We start from the raw sequence: 14,736 nt of genomic DNA, 5'->3' as shown, positions 1-14,736 counted from the left end.
ATAGCTGAGAAGAGACAGGCAAAGGAGGCAATGACAGATACAGCCACCTGACTGCAGAGTTCCAAAGAACAGCAAGGAGAGATAAGAAGGCCTTCTTAGGTGAGCCACCAGGGAAGCCCCTCAGCTAATAAAAGGGATTTCTCAGTGGGATCACTATGTGCTCAGTCCCCTCCTATGGACAGTATGTCATACTGCCTCCTCCCCCTCCCCCAGCCCCTGACCCAGCTGGGGGTTGTGTCTGCTGCTCTCAGCGCCCAGGGGGAGGGGGCCCCCCAGCCTCTCCCATGGGGAAGCCACAGACCTGAGAACCAGGTGTGTCTCCCTGGAAGATGTGGTTGTACAAATCACGCAGTCGCCTTTAATCATCACCTCAATCACCACCTCACCCCCTACATCCGCTGAGGGACACGGAGGACCGAGGAGCCCATGGACCCTGCCACCTGGCCCCACCTCTGTGGCCACGCACATTCCGTGGATGGATGGACGGATTACCAGCCCCGCAGGACGGGACTGACAACCAGCTCCTCAGCGCGCCATCTGTCAGCCCCAGGCGGCTTCCGGTTCAGCCCGGTGACGTCACAGGACGCGACCGAGGAGGAGCCGCCACGACACCCAGCTCCACCCACGCGCTGTCCGTCAGCCCCAGGCAGCTTCCGGTTCAGCCCGGTGACGTCAGAGGACGCGCCCCAGGAGCAGCCTCCGGGGTGCCCGGCTCCACCCGCGCGCCGTCGGTCAGCCCCGAAGCAGCTTCTGGTTCAGCCCGATGACGTCGCTAACAAACCCGCTGGCCCCGATAAAGTCGCCTGCGATGATGTTGGTGCAGCCTGCGGCCGACCCCGGGCACTGGGCCCGCACCCACGCGCACAGGTAGGGCAGCCCACACAGGGTCAGCTTCTCCAGGGACCAGGCCGGGTGGACGAGGATGAACTCCAGGTTCTCCGTGAGGTTGATGCCGGCCACGAACAGCCCGTCTGGGACAAGAGAGGGGCTTCTGTTCATGGTGCCGGCTCCAGCCGCCCACGTCTGCGGTCACTAACCCACGGGGTCACGTGGCCAACTACCCCATGTGGTCACCGACTCACCTGGTCACCCGCCCACGGGGTCACTAACCCATGGTGACCCCTCCACGTGGCCACCCACCCACGTGGTCACCCACCCACGGGGTCAGCAGCCCACGGGGTCACCCACCCACGGGGTCAGCAGCCCACAGGTCACTAAGCCACATGTTCACCCACCCACAGGGTCACTAACCTGCGAGATCATGCGGTCACCTGTCCACATGATTACCCACTCACACTATCAACAACCCATGTGATCACCCACTCAGGGGGTCATCAACTCATACAGTCACCCACCCATGTGGTCAGTAACTCAAACCGGTCCCCCGCCCACGTGGTCACCTGCCCATGTGGTCACCAACCCATGCGGTCACCCGCCCATGTGACCATTAACCCATGGGGTCACCCTCCCATGCCGTTACTTGCCCATGCGACCACTAACCCACAGGATCACTTGCCCACACCATCACCCCATCCAGACTCTGGCCTCCGCAGCGGTCAGAGCTTCAGATGTCTGACACAGACCAAAGTTCAGACAGCAGGGGCTCACAGGGGTGTTGACACATGAATTTCTCCTGTTACAGAGGGCAGGCGGTCTGGACAGTGACCCCAAAGATGTCCACGTCCTGGCCCCGTGTGGTGGACACAGTAATGTCCGCACGGATGTTCACGTCCTGTCTCCATCCTGACCCCTTGTGGTGGACACAGTAACGTCCGCTAACATCCTGTTCCATTTCTCCACTTGAACCCAAAGCCAACCCCGTGCCCTCAGACACGCGTGTGACCAGGTGTCCGGTGCGAGGGGGCACTCACCTGGGCGGCCACAGGTCTTCATGTGCTCCAGGTAGCGGACGAGGTCCCGGGGCTTCACCTGGTTCCCCCACCAGTAGGGGATCCCGGGCCACAGTTCCACGTGCCGGCTCACGGACACCTCGTCCTCGTATGACAGGATGACCTGCTGGCCCCGTGACCACAGCTGGCGCAGAGTCGGCACCTCCTGGGGGGGATCATCCGGGTGCCATGAGACATGTGCACGGGTTATTGGGGTGCCTTGTGACCATGTGTCAGTTATTGGGGGTGTGTGAGAAGCTACAGTGATGTGTGGATTATTAGGGTGTCTGTGAGCAGTGATGGGCTGGTTATTGGTTTCTCTGTGAGAAGAGGCAGTCATGGGTGGATTATTGGCATGTCTGAGTAGAGACAGTAGTGGGTAGCTTACTGGGGTGTCTGAGTGGAGACGGTGATGGGTGGGTTATTGGGGTGTCTTGAGCAGTGATTGGTAGATTTTGGGGGTGTTTGGGTGGAGACACTGGTGGATAGATTACTTGGGTGTCTTGAGCGATGGGCGGATTATTGGGGTGCCTGAGTGGAAACAGAGGTGGGTGGATTATTGGGATTTCTGATAGGAAATGGCAGGTGGGTTACTGGGGCATCTTGAGGTGTGATTGATGGATTCTGGGGGTGTCTGCGTGGAGACCGGGCAGGGTGGATTATTGGGGGTGCCTGTGACCGGTGGTGGGCTGGTTACTGAGGTGTTTGAGTGGAGACAGCGGTGGGTGGATTACTGGGGTTCCCTGCACGCCGTCACCTGGTGCCTGAATCAGCCTCATGCAGCGAGTGGATGGTCTGTGATTACAGTGAAGCCTGGCGCTCCCAGCACCCCTGCCGCCGAGAGCATGGGGAGCCCGCGGCCCCTGCTTACCCCACGGGGACACAGCATGTCCCCAAAGATGTTCTTGATGCAGCCCACCAGGTACTCGTGCAGGTCCTCCGTCATGCCCTCGAAGTTCCTGCACGCCAGGATCACCACCTCCCGGGGGTGGCTCTCCAGCCACTCAGAAATCTCTGTGAGTGTGTCCTGGGTGGGGGTGGAGGAGAAGGGCCTTGTGGTGAGAGATGGAGGGGCGTGGGTTGGGGCTTCCCCCAGCACAACCACTCCACAGACGGGTCAGGGCGTCCTGACACACAGAGACACAAAGCAAGGCGCCCGCTCCCAAGGGACCCAGCCTCTCCTGAGTGGCAGCGGGGGGCCACGGGTGTGTGTGGGTGTGTGTACACGCTCCTGTAGGTGTGGCTGCACTGCGTGTGTGCACGTGGTCCGGGCCTGTGTGTGCACAGATGCGTGTGTGCGTGCACAGCAGCGGGAGCAGTGCTCATAGGATTGTGTGAGGTGTGCACTGCAGGGAGCGTGCAAGGCCAGCAGGGTGCGTGCACACTGAGGCCCAGGGCTGGAGCCCCCAGACCCCGAGGGTCACTGGTGTCTGCGGTGGGGGTACATGGCCGTGCCAGACGGAGCCATGAAGTGACTTGGCAGCCGAGAGAATGGACTGGACACAGGAAGACGCGCCGGGACCCGGTTTAGCCAAAGTGCGGGAGACGCCTGAGAGGCCAGGGCTACAGGTGTGAGTTCAGAAACGCACGCTGGTCGGGGATTCTGAGTGACTGATGCCAGAGGTCAGCCCTCGCCTACCTGGAGTGGACGAGTGTCTATCTGAGTGGCCATGTGTCCACCACCTTAGAGGTCGGTGTTTAGCGGGTGGATGTGTGTCCATCCTGTCAGGGGTCTGCCTCTGTTGAATGGAGGGGCTGTGGGTCCATCTGAGTGGACGTATGTCCGTCCCCTTAGGGGTCAGCGTCTTCTAACTGGGGTGTGTGTGTGTCGGTGTGAATGGGCGTGTGTGACCCCCTCAGGGGTCAGCGTCATCTCACGGGTGGACCTGTGGTCCCCCTTGCAGGTCGGCCTCTCCTGCTCGGCCTGCACGTGGTGTCCGCGCATGCGGCCCCGTCCGCACGCCCGCACCTCCACGAGGGCCGTTGTGTACACCATGTGGACGAAGTGTAGGTTCCTGTCGGAGCCATCCTCCATGTGCGCGATCCGCAGGTCCAGGTACCTCACGCCGGCGTCCAGCTGCTCCGTGACGCTCAGCACCTGCACACAGGGGTCGGTCACCTGTGCTGGGCACAGGGCGGCCCCGCCTCGGCTCGTCACCACCCTCGGGGGCTGGGCACACGCTGAGGACGCCCAGCTGAGGGCCGGGTCGTCCACCGTGAAGTCAGCAGTGTTGGCGCCGCCGGGGCTCACGCCCTGCTTCCAGGAACGGCGTCTGCAGGGTCTCCGGTCACGTGCAGCCACAGAGCCCGGGCCCAGACCGTGGCCTTGGGGGTCCCTGCAGGATCCAGCCTCACCCTCCTCCCCGGCAGTCCCTGGGCAAAAACCCCCAGTGGGTTCGACAGTGCAGGCTCCAGGACACCCCAGCTGGACCCTCGGACGTGAGGACACACAGGACCCACTGACGTCTGTCCCACCCCCACAAAAGCACTAGGAAAGGCAAGGAGGGATCAAGCTGGGAGGAGGAAAGGAGGAAACCTCTGCCTGCCACGGGAATAAGAGGAACAAGCAAAAACTAATAGCAACAAAAATGAAACGTGAAAGTTGCTCAGTTGTGTCCAACTCTTGGCAATCCCATGGACCGTAGCCCACAGACCCCTCTGTCCATGGAATTCTCCAAGCACGATCACTGGAGTGGGTAACCTTTCCCTTCTCCAGGGGATCTTCCCAACCCAGGGATCAAGCCCAGGTCTCCCGCACTGCAGGCAGATTCTTTACCAGCTGAGCCACCAGGGAAGCCCTAATATAAATTAGTAGCAGAAAATGTACTGTGTCCTCCACAAGGAGCCATAATGGAAAAAGAAAAAGATAATAAGGATAAAAAGTTGGAAAAGAAATAACAGATGTGCTCTATCCAAAATAAAAGAAGCAAGGACTAATATTAACATAAATTAGTAGCAGAAAATGGTACTGTGTTCTCTACACAGAGTCATTATGGAAAAGGAAAAATATCTAAGTATTAAAGGGAAAGAAAGCGATAGTCTCCTGTCCAAAATAAAATGGAAAGTAAAAACTAATATTAACATAAACTAAGGCAATGGCAACTCACTCCAGTGTTCTTGCCTGGAGAATCCCAGGGACGGGGGAGCCTGGCGGGCTGCCGTCTATGGGGTCGCACAGAGTCGGACACGACTGAAGCGACTTAGCAGCAGTAGCAGAAAACGGTACTGTGTTCTCTGCATGGAGTCATAATGGAAAAAGAGAAGACATACAAGGATAAAAAGATGGGAAAGAAAGTCACAGCCCCCCCCATCCGATCCAAAATAAAAAGCAAAGACTAATATGAATATTGTCAGCTACGACTTGCCATCCGCCTCTAAAAGGACTAAGGGCTGCTTCAACACCCCCTGAAAGACACCCCACCCCGCCCCCAGCACACACCCCAGTCCTCCCTGGCAGCCATACCCCTTGAGACCCCGGCACCTGGGCCTCCCAGGACGGAGGGACCCCGGCACCAAGGGACCCTCAGAGCAGAGGGCCCCGGCCCTGAAGGCCTCCGGGGCTCTGGCGGACCCGCCCCCTGGGTGTGGGCTTTGCAGGTGCCTGGCGCCTGACCCGAGCAGGAATGGGGTCTGCCCGCATTCCAGCCCTTGCTCTCCGCCCCTCAAGTCCCTGGAGCTGGATTCCAGCAAGCGGGGAACTCCCAGGAGGAAGCAATTACACGAGGCAAGAGGTAGCAATTATAGAGACAAAAGGTGTGCTTGACAGCCTCATCATCTTGGGAGGACCAGCCTGGGAGCCGAAAAGCCAGGAATGTGAGTCCCCCCAGGCGGGGTACCGGAAGGCAGGGCCGCCTGCCCCACAGGTGGACCCTTGGGCCCAGGCGGGCTCTCTACCCCCCACCTTCCCCCCCCGCCGGCTGCCGTGTGTGCCGGCCACGGGACCGTGGTCAGTCGGTGCCCCTCCCCACAGACAGGGCCCCGCCATCGACCCCTCTCCATCCTGCGCAGAGACTGCCGCCCACCCGGCTCCTCCTCACCCCGAGACCCCGCTCCTCCCAGGAGGAGCGCTGCAGGGGAAGGGTGCGAGTGCCTGCCTGAATTCTCAGCTGTCTGATTCTCTGTGACCCCACGGACTGCAGCCCGCCAGGCTCTCTGTCCATGGGATTTCCCAGGCGAGAACACGAGTGGATGGCCATTTCCTCCTTCAGGGGATCTTCCCCACCCAAGAACCTGAGTTTCCTGCATTGCAGGCGGATTCTTTACCATCTGAGCCACCAAGGAAGCCTCTGTGGAGGGGGTGTCAGGCTGCAAATGCAAACCCACCTCAGAGGACCTGTGAAGTCAGGTGTTATCTGGGAGCAGGAGGGAGCTGTCCTCAGCTGCACAAAGGGCAGGACCTGGGCCCTCCCCCCAACCCCCAGCCTCTCCGATTCAGCCTCTGATGCTTAGTCCGTGGGTCCCCCTCTGGCTTCAGGCTGGTCCACAGTAAAGCTGTGTCCCTTGTTACCTTTCTGGGAGGCTCTCTGGGTCGGGAAGATCCCCTGGAGGAGGGTGTGGCAACCCACTCCAGTGTTCCTGCCTGGAGAATCCCATGGATGGAGGAGCCTGGTAGACTTCAGTCCATGGGGTTGCAAAGAGGCAGACATGACTGAGCGACTAAACCACAGTTGTGCTTTGCAGCGGGTTTGTTCTCAATCCCGTTTTCCCAAGAGGGATAAGGACACCGCCCCGTGGGTGACACCGGCGGCTGGAGCTGGGCTGGGGCCCGGGCGTGCCCGCAGACCCTCACCTGGGTGGTGGACCACTTGAGCACCACGGGCAGGGTGACACAGGGCAGCACTCTGCCCAGAAGCTGCAGCAGCCTCGGCTCCTTGCTGGAGATGGGGGACTTCTTGTTCAGGCAGTAGGTCATCGTGTCGTGGCTCCCTGCGGGCAAACCAGGTGGGGGACACGTCACCCCCGAGCCTGCCCTCTGTGCCCCCAAGCCGCCCTCGGGACGCACAGCTGTAGCACCACGGGGCACGGCGAATCCTGAAAGCCACATCCACAAGACCGGGGAACTGAATCCTATTTGGAGATGGGGTCTCTGCAGCTGTGAGAAGGTGAAGAGCAGTTTCTTTAAGGGGCCCCGTTTTTGGACAGGGAGGACTTGAGATGGCTTCCGATTTTATGGTTTGTTGTTTCCCAGATGGTGCTCGTGGCACAGAGCCCGCCTGCCAATGCGGGAGGCGTGAAAGACGCAGGTGCTATTCCTGGGTCGGGAAGAGCCCCTAGAGGAGGGCATGGCAACCCACTCCAGGGTTCTTGCCTGGAGAATCTCACGGGCAGAGGAGCCTGGTGGGTGCAGTCCGTGGCGTCGCAGAGAGTGTGATGTGAGAGCACAGACAGACCCTCTCTAGTTACAAGTACTTTGAAGTTACGCATAGTGTCTTCAGGCTCTTTATGACGCCGGTGTTGTGGGTCATGTGTGGGTTCATCTGTTCTTTTCCTTTTAAATCTGTGTGGTCTGTTTCAGAGACAGTGTGGAGAGATTCACACCTTAGCAGTCACCAGGGGACAATCTAGAACTCCTTCCCTTCCGTCTCTGAACATAAGTTTGGAGGAGCTTTATTTCTTCCTCCCATTTTTTTTTTTTTTAATGTATTCTCAGGGTCAAGGGATGGGAAAGAGGATTTTCAAGTTCACAATATAATTAATGATGTTATGGAAGAGTGGATGGGAGGGTGGATAGATAGGTGGATGGAATGGAGGGTGGGTGGGTGGATGGATGGCTAGAGGGAGGGATGGATGGGCGGTGTTTCGATGGGTGGGTGAGTGGATGGATGGTGAGTGGGTGGATGGACGGATAGATGAGTGGAACGATAGATGTGTGGATGGGTGGGTGCGTGGGTGGACGGACAGATGGGTGGGTCTCCGGCATGTGCTCCATGCACACGGTGGCGTGTGACTCACCATGGAAAGGCGGGCAGCTCTGACACAGGCTCCATCATGGATGGACCTTGAACACACGATGGTCAGTGAGAGAAGCAGACGGAGAAGGACACGTTTTCCGTGTCCATTTATAAGAGATGTCCAGAACACGCCCATGTGCAAAGACAGAAGCAGGTGAGCGGTGCCCGGGCCTGGGGGAGGGCCCCAGGAGTTCTGCGTAAGGACAGCGGGCCCCTCGTGGGTGGAGGCGGCCTGCAGACCCAGACGCCCCCTCCGTGCGGGGCCCCCACGGCCTTGCGCGCGGGGAAGCAGCGGAAGGGCGGAGAGACGGGGTCCGCGGTTCCCTGCCTGCTCCACGCCAGCAGGGAAGGGCCGTGTGGGCCCCCTCCCGGGTAGGGTGGGATGGCGGGCATCGAACCCCAGAGCCGTCGAGACGGCTAGGAGGAGTCTGAAGCTGCCTTCCGTAGGAAACGGCACTTCCTGTTTGTCCCGCTGTCCGTGCGCGCGCCCAGCGGGCAGTGCCCAGGTCGCGGCCAGGGCAGGGCCCGGAGCCCGCGCTGCCGGAGGAGTGCGGGTGGAGAACGGGGCGCGTTTGCACCTTGAGGGGAGCAGGGTGGTGCTGGCTGGCAGGGACTCTCCCCACCCAGGCCTGGGTGGCCGCTGGCCGCCCCTCCGATGGCCTGAGCACAGCAGTGTTGCCCTGCAAGTGCCCACCTGCCTGGGCACGGCCGGGCATCCCCAAGTCGAGATGCCCGCCCACGCCTGAGCTTTGCAGCACTTTGCGACCAAACTGGCTGGAGTCAGAGGTTCCTCATTTTAATTACATAGTTCCGGTACCGTCTACCGAGTCGTCTGGGGGCGGGTGGACACCTTAAACTTTGGGCCCTCGGGGCTCAAGTGCAGAAGGTGCTGCACGAGCTCTGATGGAAAACGTGGGTGGGGAGGTGAGGAAGCTTAAGTTCCCAGGGGTCCCCGGGAGTAGGACAGTGGCTGAGAAAGCACGACCCCGCCCCACCCGGGGCTGGCATGTGTCCTGAAGGCAGGCTCTGGGGGGTTCACGTACCTTCTGGGTTGAAAGGGGATAAAGTGGACTCGGAAGGGAAGGTGCTGTGTGTGTGCGTGCATTGTGTGTGCACGCATATGTATGTGCGTGTGTGTTCGGTGTGTGTGTGCGTGCAGTGTGCATGTGTGTGCATGCACGTATGTGTGCCTGCATGTGTGCATGTTTGGCACTGAGGCTTTGCACACCCGGGACCGTCTGGCGGCCGCCTTCCTGCTGAGCCGAGCCCGCGGGGCCTCACCTGGGATGGAGAGCTGGTGCAGGGGCACGTCCCAGAGTCGAGAGCTCAGCGCCGACATCCAGTCCGCGTTCGTCTTGGAGGCGCAGGGCAGGCCGCGAAAGGAGCCCGGCGAGCTCACCTGCCCGCCCATCGGAGGCCGAGCCTGGGAGCTCTGGGGGAGGAAACGGGGCTCTGCAGGAGTTAAAACAGGACGTGCAGAAGGTGCGGTGCTGGCGGCGCGGAGGCGTGGCTCTGAGAAACGGGAACCTGCGGGCTTCTCTCCAAGAGAAAGGAGGATGGGGTGCTGGAGAGGGGAGACGAGCTCTAGAGACTTCGAGTCTGAGACAGAGAGAAATGGACAGAGACAGGAAGACAGGGTTTGCGAGGGAGGGGGGACAGGGGCCAACAGACGGACCCCAGCAGCCCCAGTTCCCTCTCCTGCGGCTGGAGCTGGCGACCCCCTCCAGAGGGCCCCCACCCTCGCGCTCTGCATCAGCCCCCTCCTCTAAGGGGCCGGTTGAGCCTGCGGGGTCTCCAGGTATGGGGGCTTCCACCATAGGGGGATGGAGCGCAGGCACTAGGTCACACCCCCTTGGCGCCCCAGAGGCGCTCTGTCCGTCTGGTGGGTGTTGCTGTAGGAAACGTGACTGGACAGGCTGCCAGGATGAAGCACCCACCTGAGCAGCTAAGAAGCGGGGAGCGCCTCGGGTCAGGGTCTGAGTGTCCCCACTCTCCTGTTACGGGTGGGTGTCCCGACAGGGCGGGGACTGGGGGGTGAAAACACTAGAGTCTTTACCCCCGTGGGGCCAAGCGCGGCCATCCCATGATGCAAGGGGATGATTTAAAACAATCACCTGGAGGCACGGACCCTGCAGACTCGGCCCCCTGCCTGGCCCCTGACATCACTCCCGAGGCTCTGTGCCTTGTTCCCACCGGGGAGAGGGGACAGAGCCCTTTGCGTGGTGTTGAAAGTGACCCAGGGGTCCAGGAAGCCCCGCCCTCACCCCCCATGTCCTGGAAACAGTTTCCGCAAAGACCCCTTCCTGTAGAGACTCAGATCCTCATTTCCCTGACGCGGCCACACAGACCAGCCCCTCCCCGGGATCATCCATCGAGGCTGACCCGGTCATTCCCAGGACCGGTCAGAACATGGGCCTGCGACCCGCTGGTTCCGCCTGCCCAGCTCCAACTGCAGCCTCTGTCCCTGCCTGGGCAGGAGCCTCCCCTCACGGCTCCTCCCGAGTCAGGGCCTGTGGTCCATGGGCCGTCAGGACTCCTTTCATGGCAAACACAGGCCTGGGCCTTTATCCTTGTGTTTATTTTCTGCTCTCCACAGACAGGGGGTTGTCTCTATTCTTAAGGTCCCCTCTTTACAGTAATAGTCTCCTACTGCTGTCATAGCCCCCCTCTACAGTAATAGTCCCTCTTCTACAGTATTAGCTCCCCTCTATCGTCATAGTCTCCCTCTGCACTAACGGTTCCCCTATAGAGTCATGGTTCCTTAGTGTCATAGGCCTCCACCCTGTTCACTAACAGTCCTGTCTCGGGTGTCACACCTCTCTATTGTAATAGTCCCCCCTCTGTGGTAAAAGTCTCTCCTCTAAAGATAGCCCCCCTTTAATGTCACAGTCCTGCTATACAGTGATTGTTCCCCCTCTGTTGTCAAAGCTCCCCCTCCATAGTAGTAGTCTCCCCTAGGGTAATAATCCTATAGTGTCAGAGTCTGCTCTCTGCAATAATAGTCCTCCTTGATTGTACTTCAGTTCAGTTCAGTCGCTTAGTCATGTCCGATTGTAGTAGTCCCATAAATTGTAATCGTCTGCTTCTGATAATCCCCCTCTAGAGTAAAAGTCCTCTGTTGCTATAATCTCCCTCTATGGTAAATGTCCCCCTGAACTGTCATAGTCCACCCCCTGTTGTAATGAGTTTATGGTACAACTCTCTTCTCTAATAATCTCCCTGTGTTGTCAGTATTCCCCCTCCACAGTCAAAGTCCCCCTTCTACGATAACAGTCTTTCTATTGTCATAGTTTCCCCTCTACGCTAATAGTCCCCTTCTGCTGTCCCCACTCTATATTAATAGTCTCTTCTGTATCATAATAGTCCCCCCTCTATAGTAAGAGTCCTCCTCAAATTCAGTAGTCCCCTTTCTATTGCAATAGCCCCTGTCTGCAGCAATAGACCCCCACTCATTATAATAGTCCGGAGTCTCCTCTGTACAGTAATAGCCCCCCCACGATGGTAGACCACTTTCTACTATAATAGTCTCATCTGTACGATAATAGTTCCTCTCAGTATTGAGTCCTCCTCTACTGTAATAGCCCCCCTGTATGCTAAGAGTCCTCCCTCCGCAGCAGGAGTTCTGCCTCTTCTGTAATAGTCCCCTCTGCAGAACACCCCCGTCTATTGTAATAGTCCCTTTATTACGATACTCCCCCATTGTCGCCCCTCCTCTGCTGTGGCAGCCCCCACAGTATCAGAGCGCCTATCACAGTATCAGCCCACAGTATCAGGCCCTATTGTAACTGCCCCCTCCACAGTAACACTCCCCCACTACAGTAAAAGTCCCCTTTAATGATGAGTCCCCTTTCCACAGTAGGGCTTCCCTGATGGCTCAGCTGGTAAAGAATCCGCCTGCAATGCAGGAGACCTGGGGTCAGTCCCTGGGTTGGGAAGACCCCCCGGAGAAGGCAAAGGCTACCCACTCCAGTACTGCGGCCTGGAGAATCCCATGGGCTGTATAGAGTCAGGCACGACTGAGCGACTTTCACTTTCTGCACAGACATGTCCCCGCTATGGTCACAGCCCCACGCACTGTTGTGTCTCCCCTCTGTCATACTAGTCACCTGTCTATAACTGTGCCTTGCACAAATAAAGCTCTGCCTCCATGCAATCATCCCCTCTCTGCAGGAACAGTCCTTCTCCCTGGAGGACTCACATCCTGCTGTAATAGGCCCCTTTCCTCTTCACAATAACCCTTCACAATCAAAGTCTCTTTTCTAATCCTAATATGATTTCCATCCGCTTCAACGAGATGCAACTAGAACACACAGCAAAGCAGTGTGTGGGAACCCCGAGCACGGCACCGCGGGGAGCAGCTGTGGATGTGTGTGCCCCGTCCCATAGGGCTCCTTTGGTGCGTCTGTGTCACCATCCTGGGGACACCTGTGTGTGTCTGTCTGTCTTCCCCTCACAGAGGAGACCGCCCCACGACACAGGTGTCCTGCCTGCTGGGTGTCCTGTTCGCGTCTCCCCATAACACAGGTCTCCCCTGCCCAGTCCTGAGCCCTCCCGTCTCCACGTTCCTGACCTCTCTTCCATCAGAATCCGGGTCACTGTGTCACAAGCTCGTCACCCTCCTGCTGCGCGGGCCTGAGACCAGGGTGCCTTCACTGTGAAGGGAGGGAAAATGTTCCATCCCCCGTGGACACCAATCCCGTACTTGCAGGACACTCTCCCGGCTCCCAGGTACATAGGTGTGGGTCACCTGCCCTCTCTCCCTTGGCTGGGAGCCCCAGCTGTCCGGTTTCCAAGTGCGGATCCAGGAGTGCTCAGCAGTAGGGCCACCCAGCCTCGAGACCTCGGACAGCACCCCAGGGAGCACGCCCCTATGGCTTCCGCTCCGCGGGGCACTGCCACGCCCTCTGTGTCCTCGGGCCACTCAGGTGAGCGTGTGGGGTGCGTGCCGGTGAGGGCAGGTTCCGCCCCCGCGGGCCCCGTGTGACCGCACGCACGTCTGCGGGTGGGACGGGCACACGGGCGCCCAGGACATAGTTCTCAGGTGAGTGAGTGGATGAGCGACGCAGGGCCGGCGAACCCAGCACACAGCCGTTCCTGTCGGCCTGCTCACCCAGCCCCCTGAGTGGTCAGCAGGCTTCACAAGCGCCAGGCTCCTAGACCTCTGCTCAGGCCCCCAAACTCACCAGTCCCCTGAAACGCTCACTGAGTCCCCCAGATTCTCGCTGGCTCCCTGAAATGCTCACTGGGTCCCCCAAACTCGCCAGCCCCCTGAAAGGCTCACCGGGTCCCTCAGATTCTCTCCGGCCCTCTGAAAGGCTCACCGGGTCCCCTAGACAACTCGCCAGCCCACTGAAACGCTCACTGGGTCCCCTAAACTCACCAGCCCCCTGAAAGGCTCACTGTGTCTCCCAAACTCTCCAGCCCCCTGAAAGGCTCACCGGGTCCCCTAGATACTCGCTGCCCCCTGAAAGTCTCACTTGGTCTCCCAAACGCACCAGCCTCCCTGAAACACTCACTGGGTCCCCCAGTTACCCACCGGCCCCGTGAAACACTCACTGCATCCCCAAACTCATCAGCCCCCTGAAAGGCTCACCGGGTCCCCCAGATACTCACCAACCCCCTGAAACGCTCACTGGGTCCCCTAAACTCACCAGCCCCCTGAAGGGGTCACTGCATCCCCAAACTCACCAGCTGCTGGGAACGCTCCCTGGGTCCTCCAAACTCAGCTGCTCCCTTAAAGGCTCACTGTGTTCCCCCAAAGTCGCCAGCCCCCTGAAACGCTCACTGGGCCCCCCAAACACTTCCCGGGCTCCCAAAGTGCCCATCCACTCCGACCAGCCCGTGGCCCTACCCCTCGACGTCAGCACAGGATGGAGACCTGGGTCATCAGCCGTCCTCTCCTAGTGGCACCGGCCAGCACAGGGTCAGGACTCGTGATGGGCTTGTCACCGCGCCCCGCGAGCCGCAGTCCAGGGGCTCCGTCGCGCTCCGCGCTCCCACCCGGAGGGACTCTCCTTCCACGTGGAGTTGCCGGGTGGACGCCTCCCTTCCCCCGGGAGGTCCCAGCGCTCCAGCCCCTCCCGCTGCCCAGTCCAGCCTCCCAGGGCCCGGGGGCCCGAGCGCGCAAACCTCCCGGGACCTCCGCCTCACCTCGGGAATCTGCCCGTGTGTCCCCCCGGGGGACGCCGCGTGCGCACCGCACTCTCTGACCGCGGAGTCCAGCGGGGACTCCGGGCCGCTCGCTGAGCTCGTTCTGCCCGCGGGAGCCTCAGGCCTTTCCTCAAAGGCCCGACTGGATGCCGGGAACACCCACTCCTCCCCGAGGTGGGGGGACCGCCTCCCAGCCCTGCCCCGCCCCGACCCCTGCCTCGCCCGGCTCCAGGCGGGGGACTCCGTGTGCGGGCAGCGCTGCCTGGCCGTGCTGGGGGGACCGGGTTCCCCCGACAGACAGTCTGCAGGGCCCAGCCCTGCCCAGGGGCCGTCGTGGGGACATCCCGACTGACCGTGGGTCCAGCGGCCAGACGGTGGGATGCCAGCGCGTCCCAGGTGTGACCACGGGGGCCGTGAGGGCCTTGAGCTGGGCTCGGGCCACCTGACCACCTGGCTGAGCGCTGGCCGCCGTCCAGCATGTGTTCGCTGGCGCCCAGGACCGGAGCAAACAGGACTGTCAGCCCAGGGCTCCGTTGCATCATCCAGGCCGCCAAGCCTTTGATCCCGCCGGGTCACGCTGGGTGGCAGGTGGCCAAGTCCTCCACCGAAGTGTCCGGCCCTTGTGCCCCGAGTGGCCCTTGTCCCAGCCCTGACTGCGGTGTGTGGTCTCCGCAGGTGCAGGTGGATCCCCAGGGCGAGTCCTCGCCTGCAGACCTGCTGGTCCGAGGTGACAGACCCCAGGAGGG

General features: G+C 60.3%; 1 protein-coding gene across 1 annotated transcript; it reads right to left on the bottom strand.

Moving 5' to 3' along the window:
- Positions 1–547: 547 nt before the first annotated feature.
- Positions 548–14,329, bottom strand: LOC148772991 (PI-PLC X domain-containing protein 1-like). Its single transcript, XM_088834399.1, has 7 exons — positions 13,991–14,329; positions 9,122–9,272; positions 6,679–6,815; positions 3,859–3,987; positions 2,761–2,916; positions 1,872–2,055; positions 548–971 (listed from the first exon to the last, which is right to left on the bottom strand). The coding sequence occupies exons 2-7, from the start codon at positions 9,249–9,251 to the stop codon at positions 733–735; spliced, it is 975 nt and encodes a 324-aa protein (XP_088690525.1). The 5' UTR covers positions 9,252–9,272; positions 13,991–14,329; the 3' UTR covers positions 548–732.
- Between the last annotated feature and the right edge of the window lie 407 nt (positions 14,330–14,736).

The sequence above is a fragment of the Moschus berezovskii genome, chromosome Y, assembly GCF_049115385.1.
Source record: "Moschus berezovskii isolate FMDL1 chromosome Y, NW_MosBer_1.0, whole genome shotgun sequence".
NCBI lineage: Eukaryota > Metazoa > Chordata > Mammalia > Artiodactyla > Moschidae > Moschus > Moschus berezovskii.
The sequence above is the reverse complement of the archived record's forward strand: the minus strand, read 5'-3'. Positions and strand labels throughout refer to the sequence as shown.

What these genes read in the sequence shown, in the direction of transcription:
- LOC148772991 (XM_088834399.1), bottom strand. Translation starts at nt 9,251, where the DNA reads ATGGGCGGGCAGGTGAGCTCGCCGGGCTCCTTTCGCGGCCTGCCCTGC. An exon ending in TCAAGTGGTCCACCACCCAG is followed by an intron (nt 3,988 to 6,678) that starts GTGAGGGTCTGC and finishes CCCTGTGTGCAG; the next exon opens with GTGCTGAGCGTCACGGAGCA. An exon ending in ACATGCTGTGTCCCCGTGGG is followed by an intron (nt 2,056 to 2,760) that starts GTAAGCAGGGGC and finishes GATCCCCCCCAG; the next exon opens with GAGGTGCCGACTCTGCGCCA.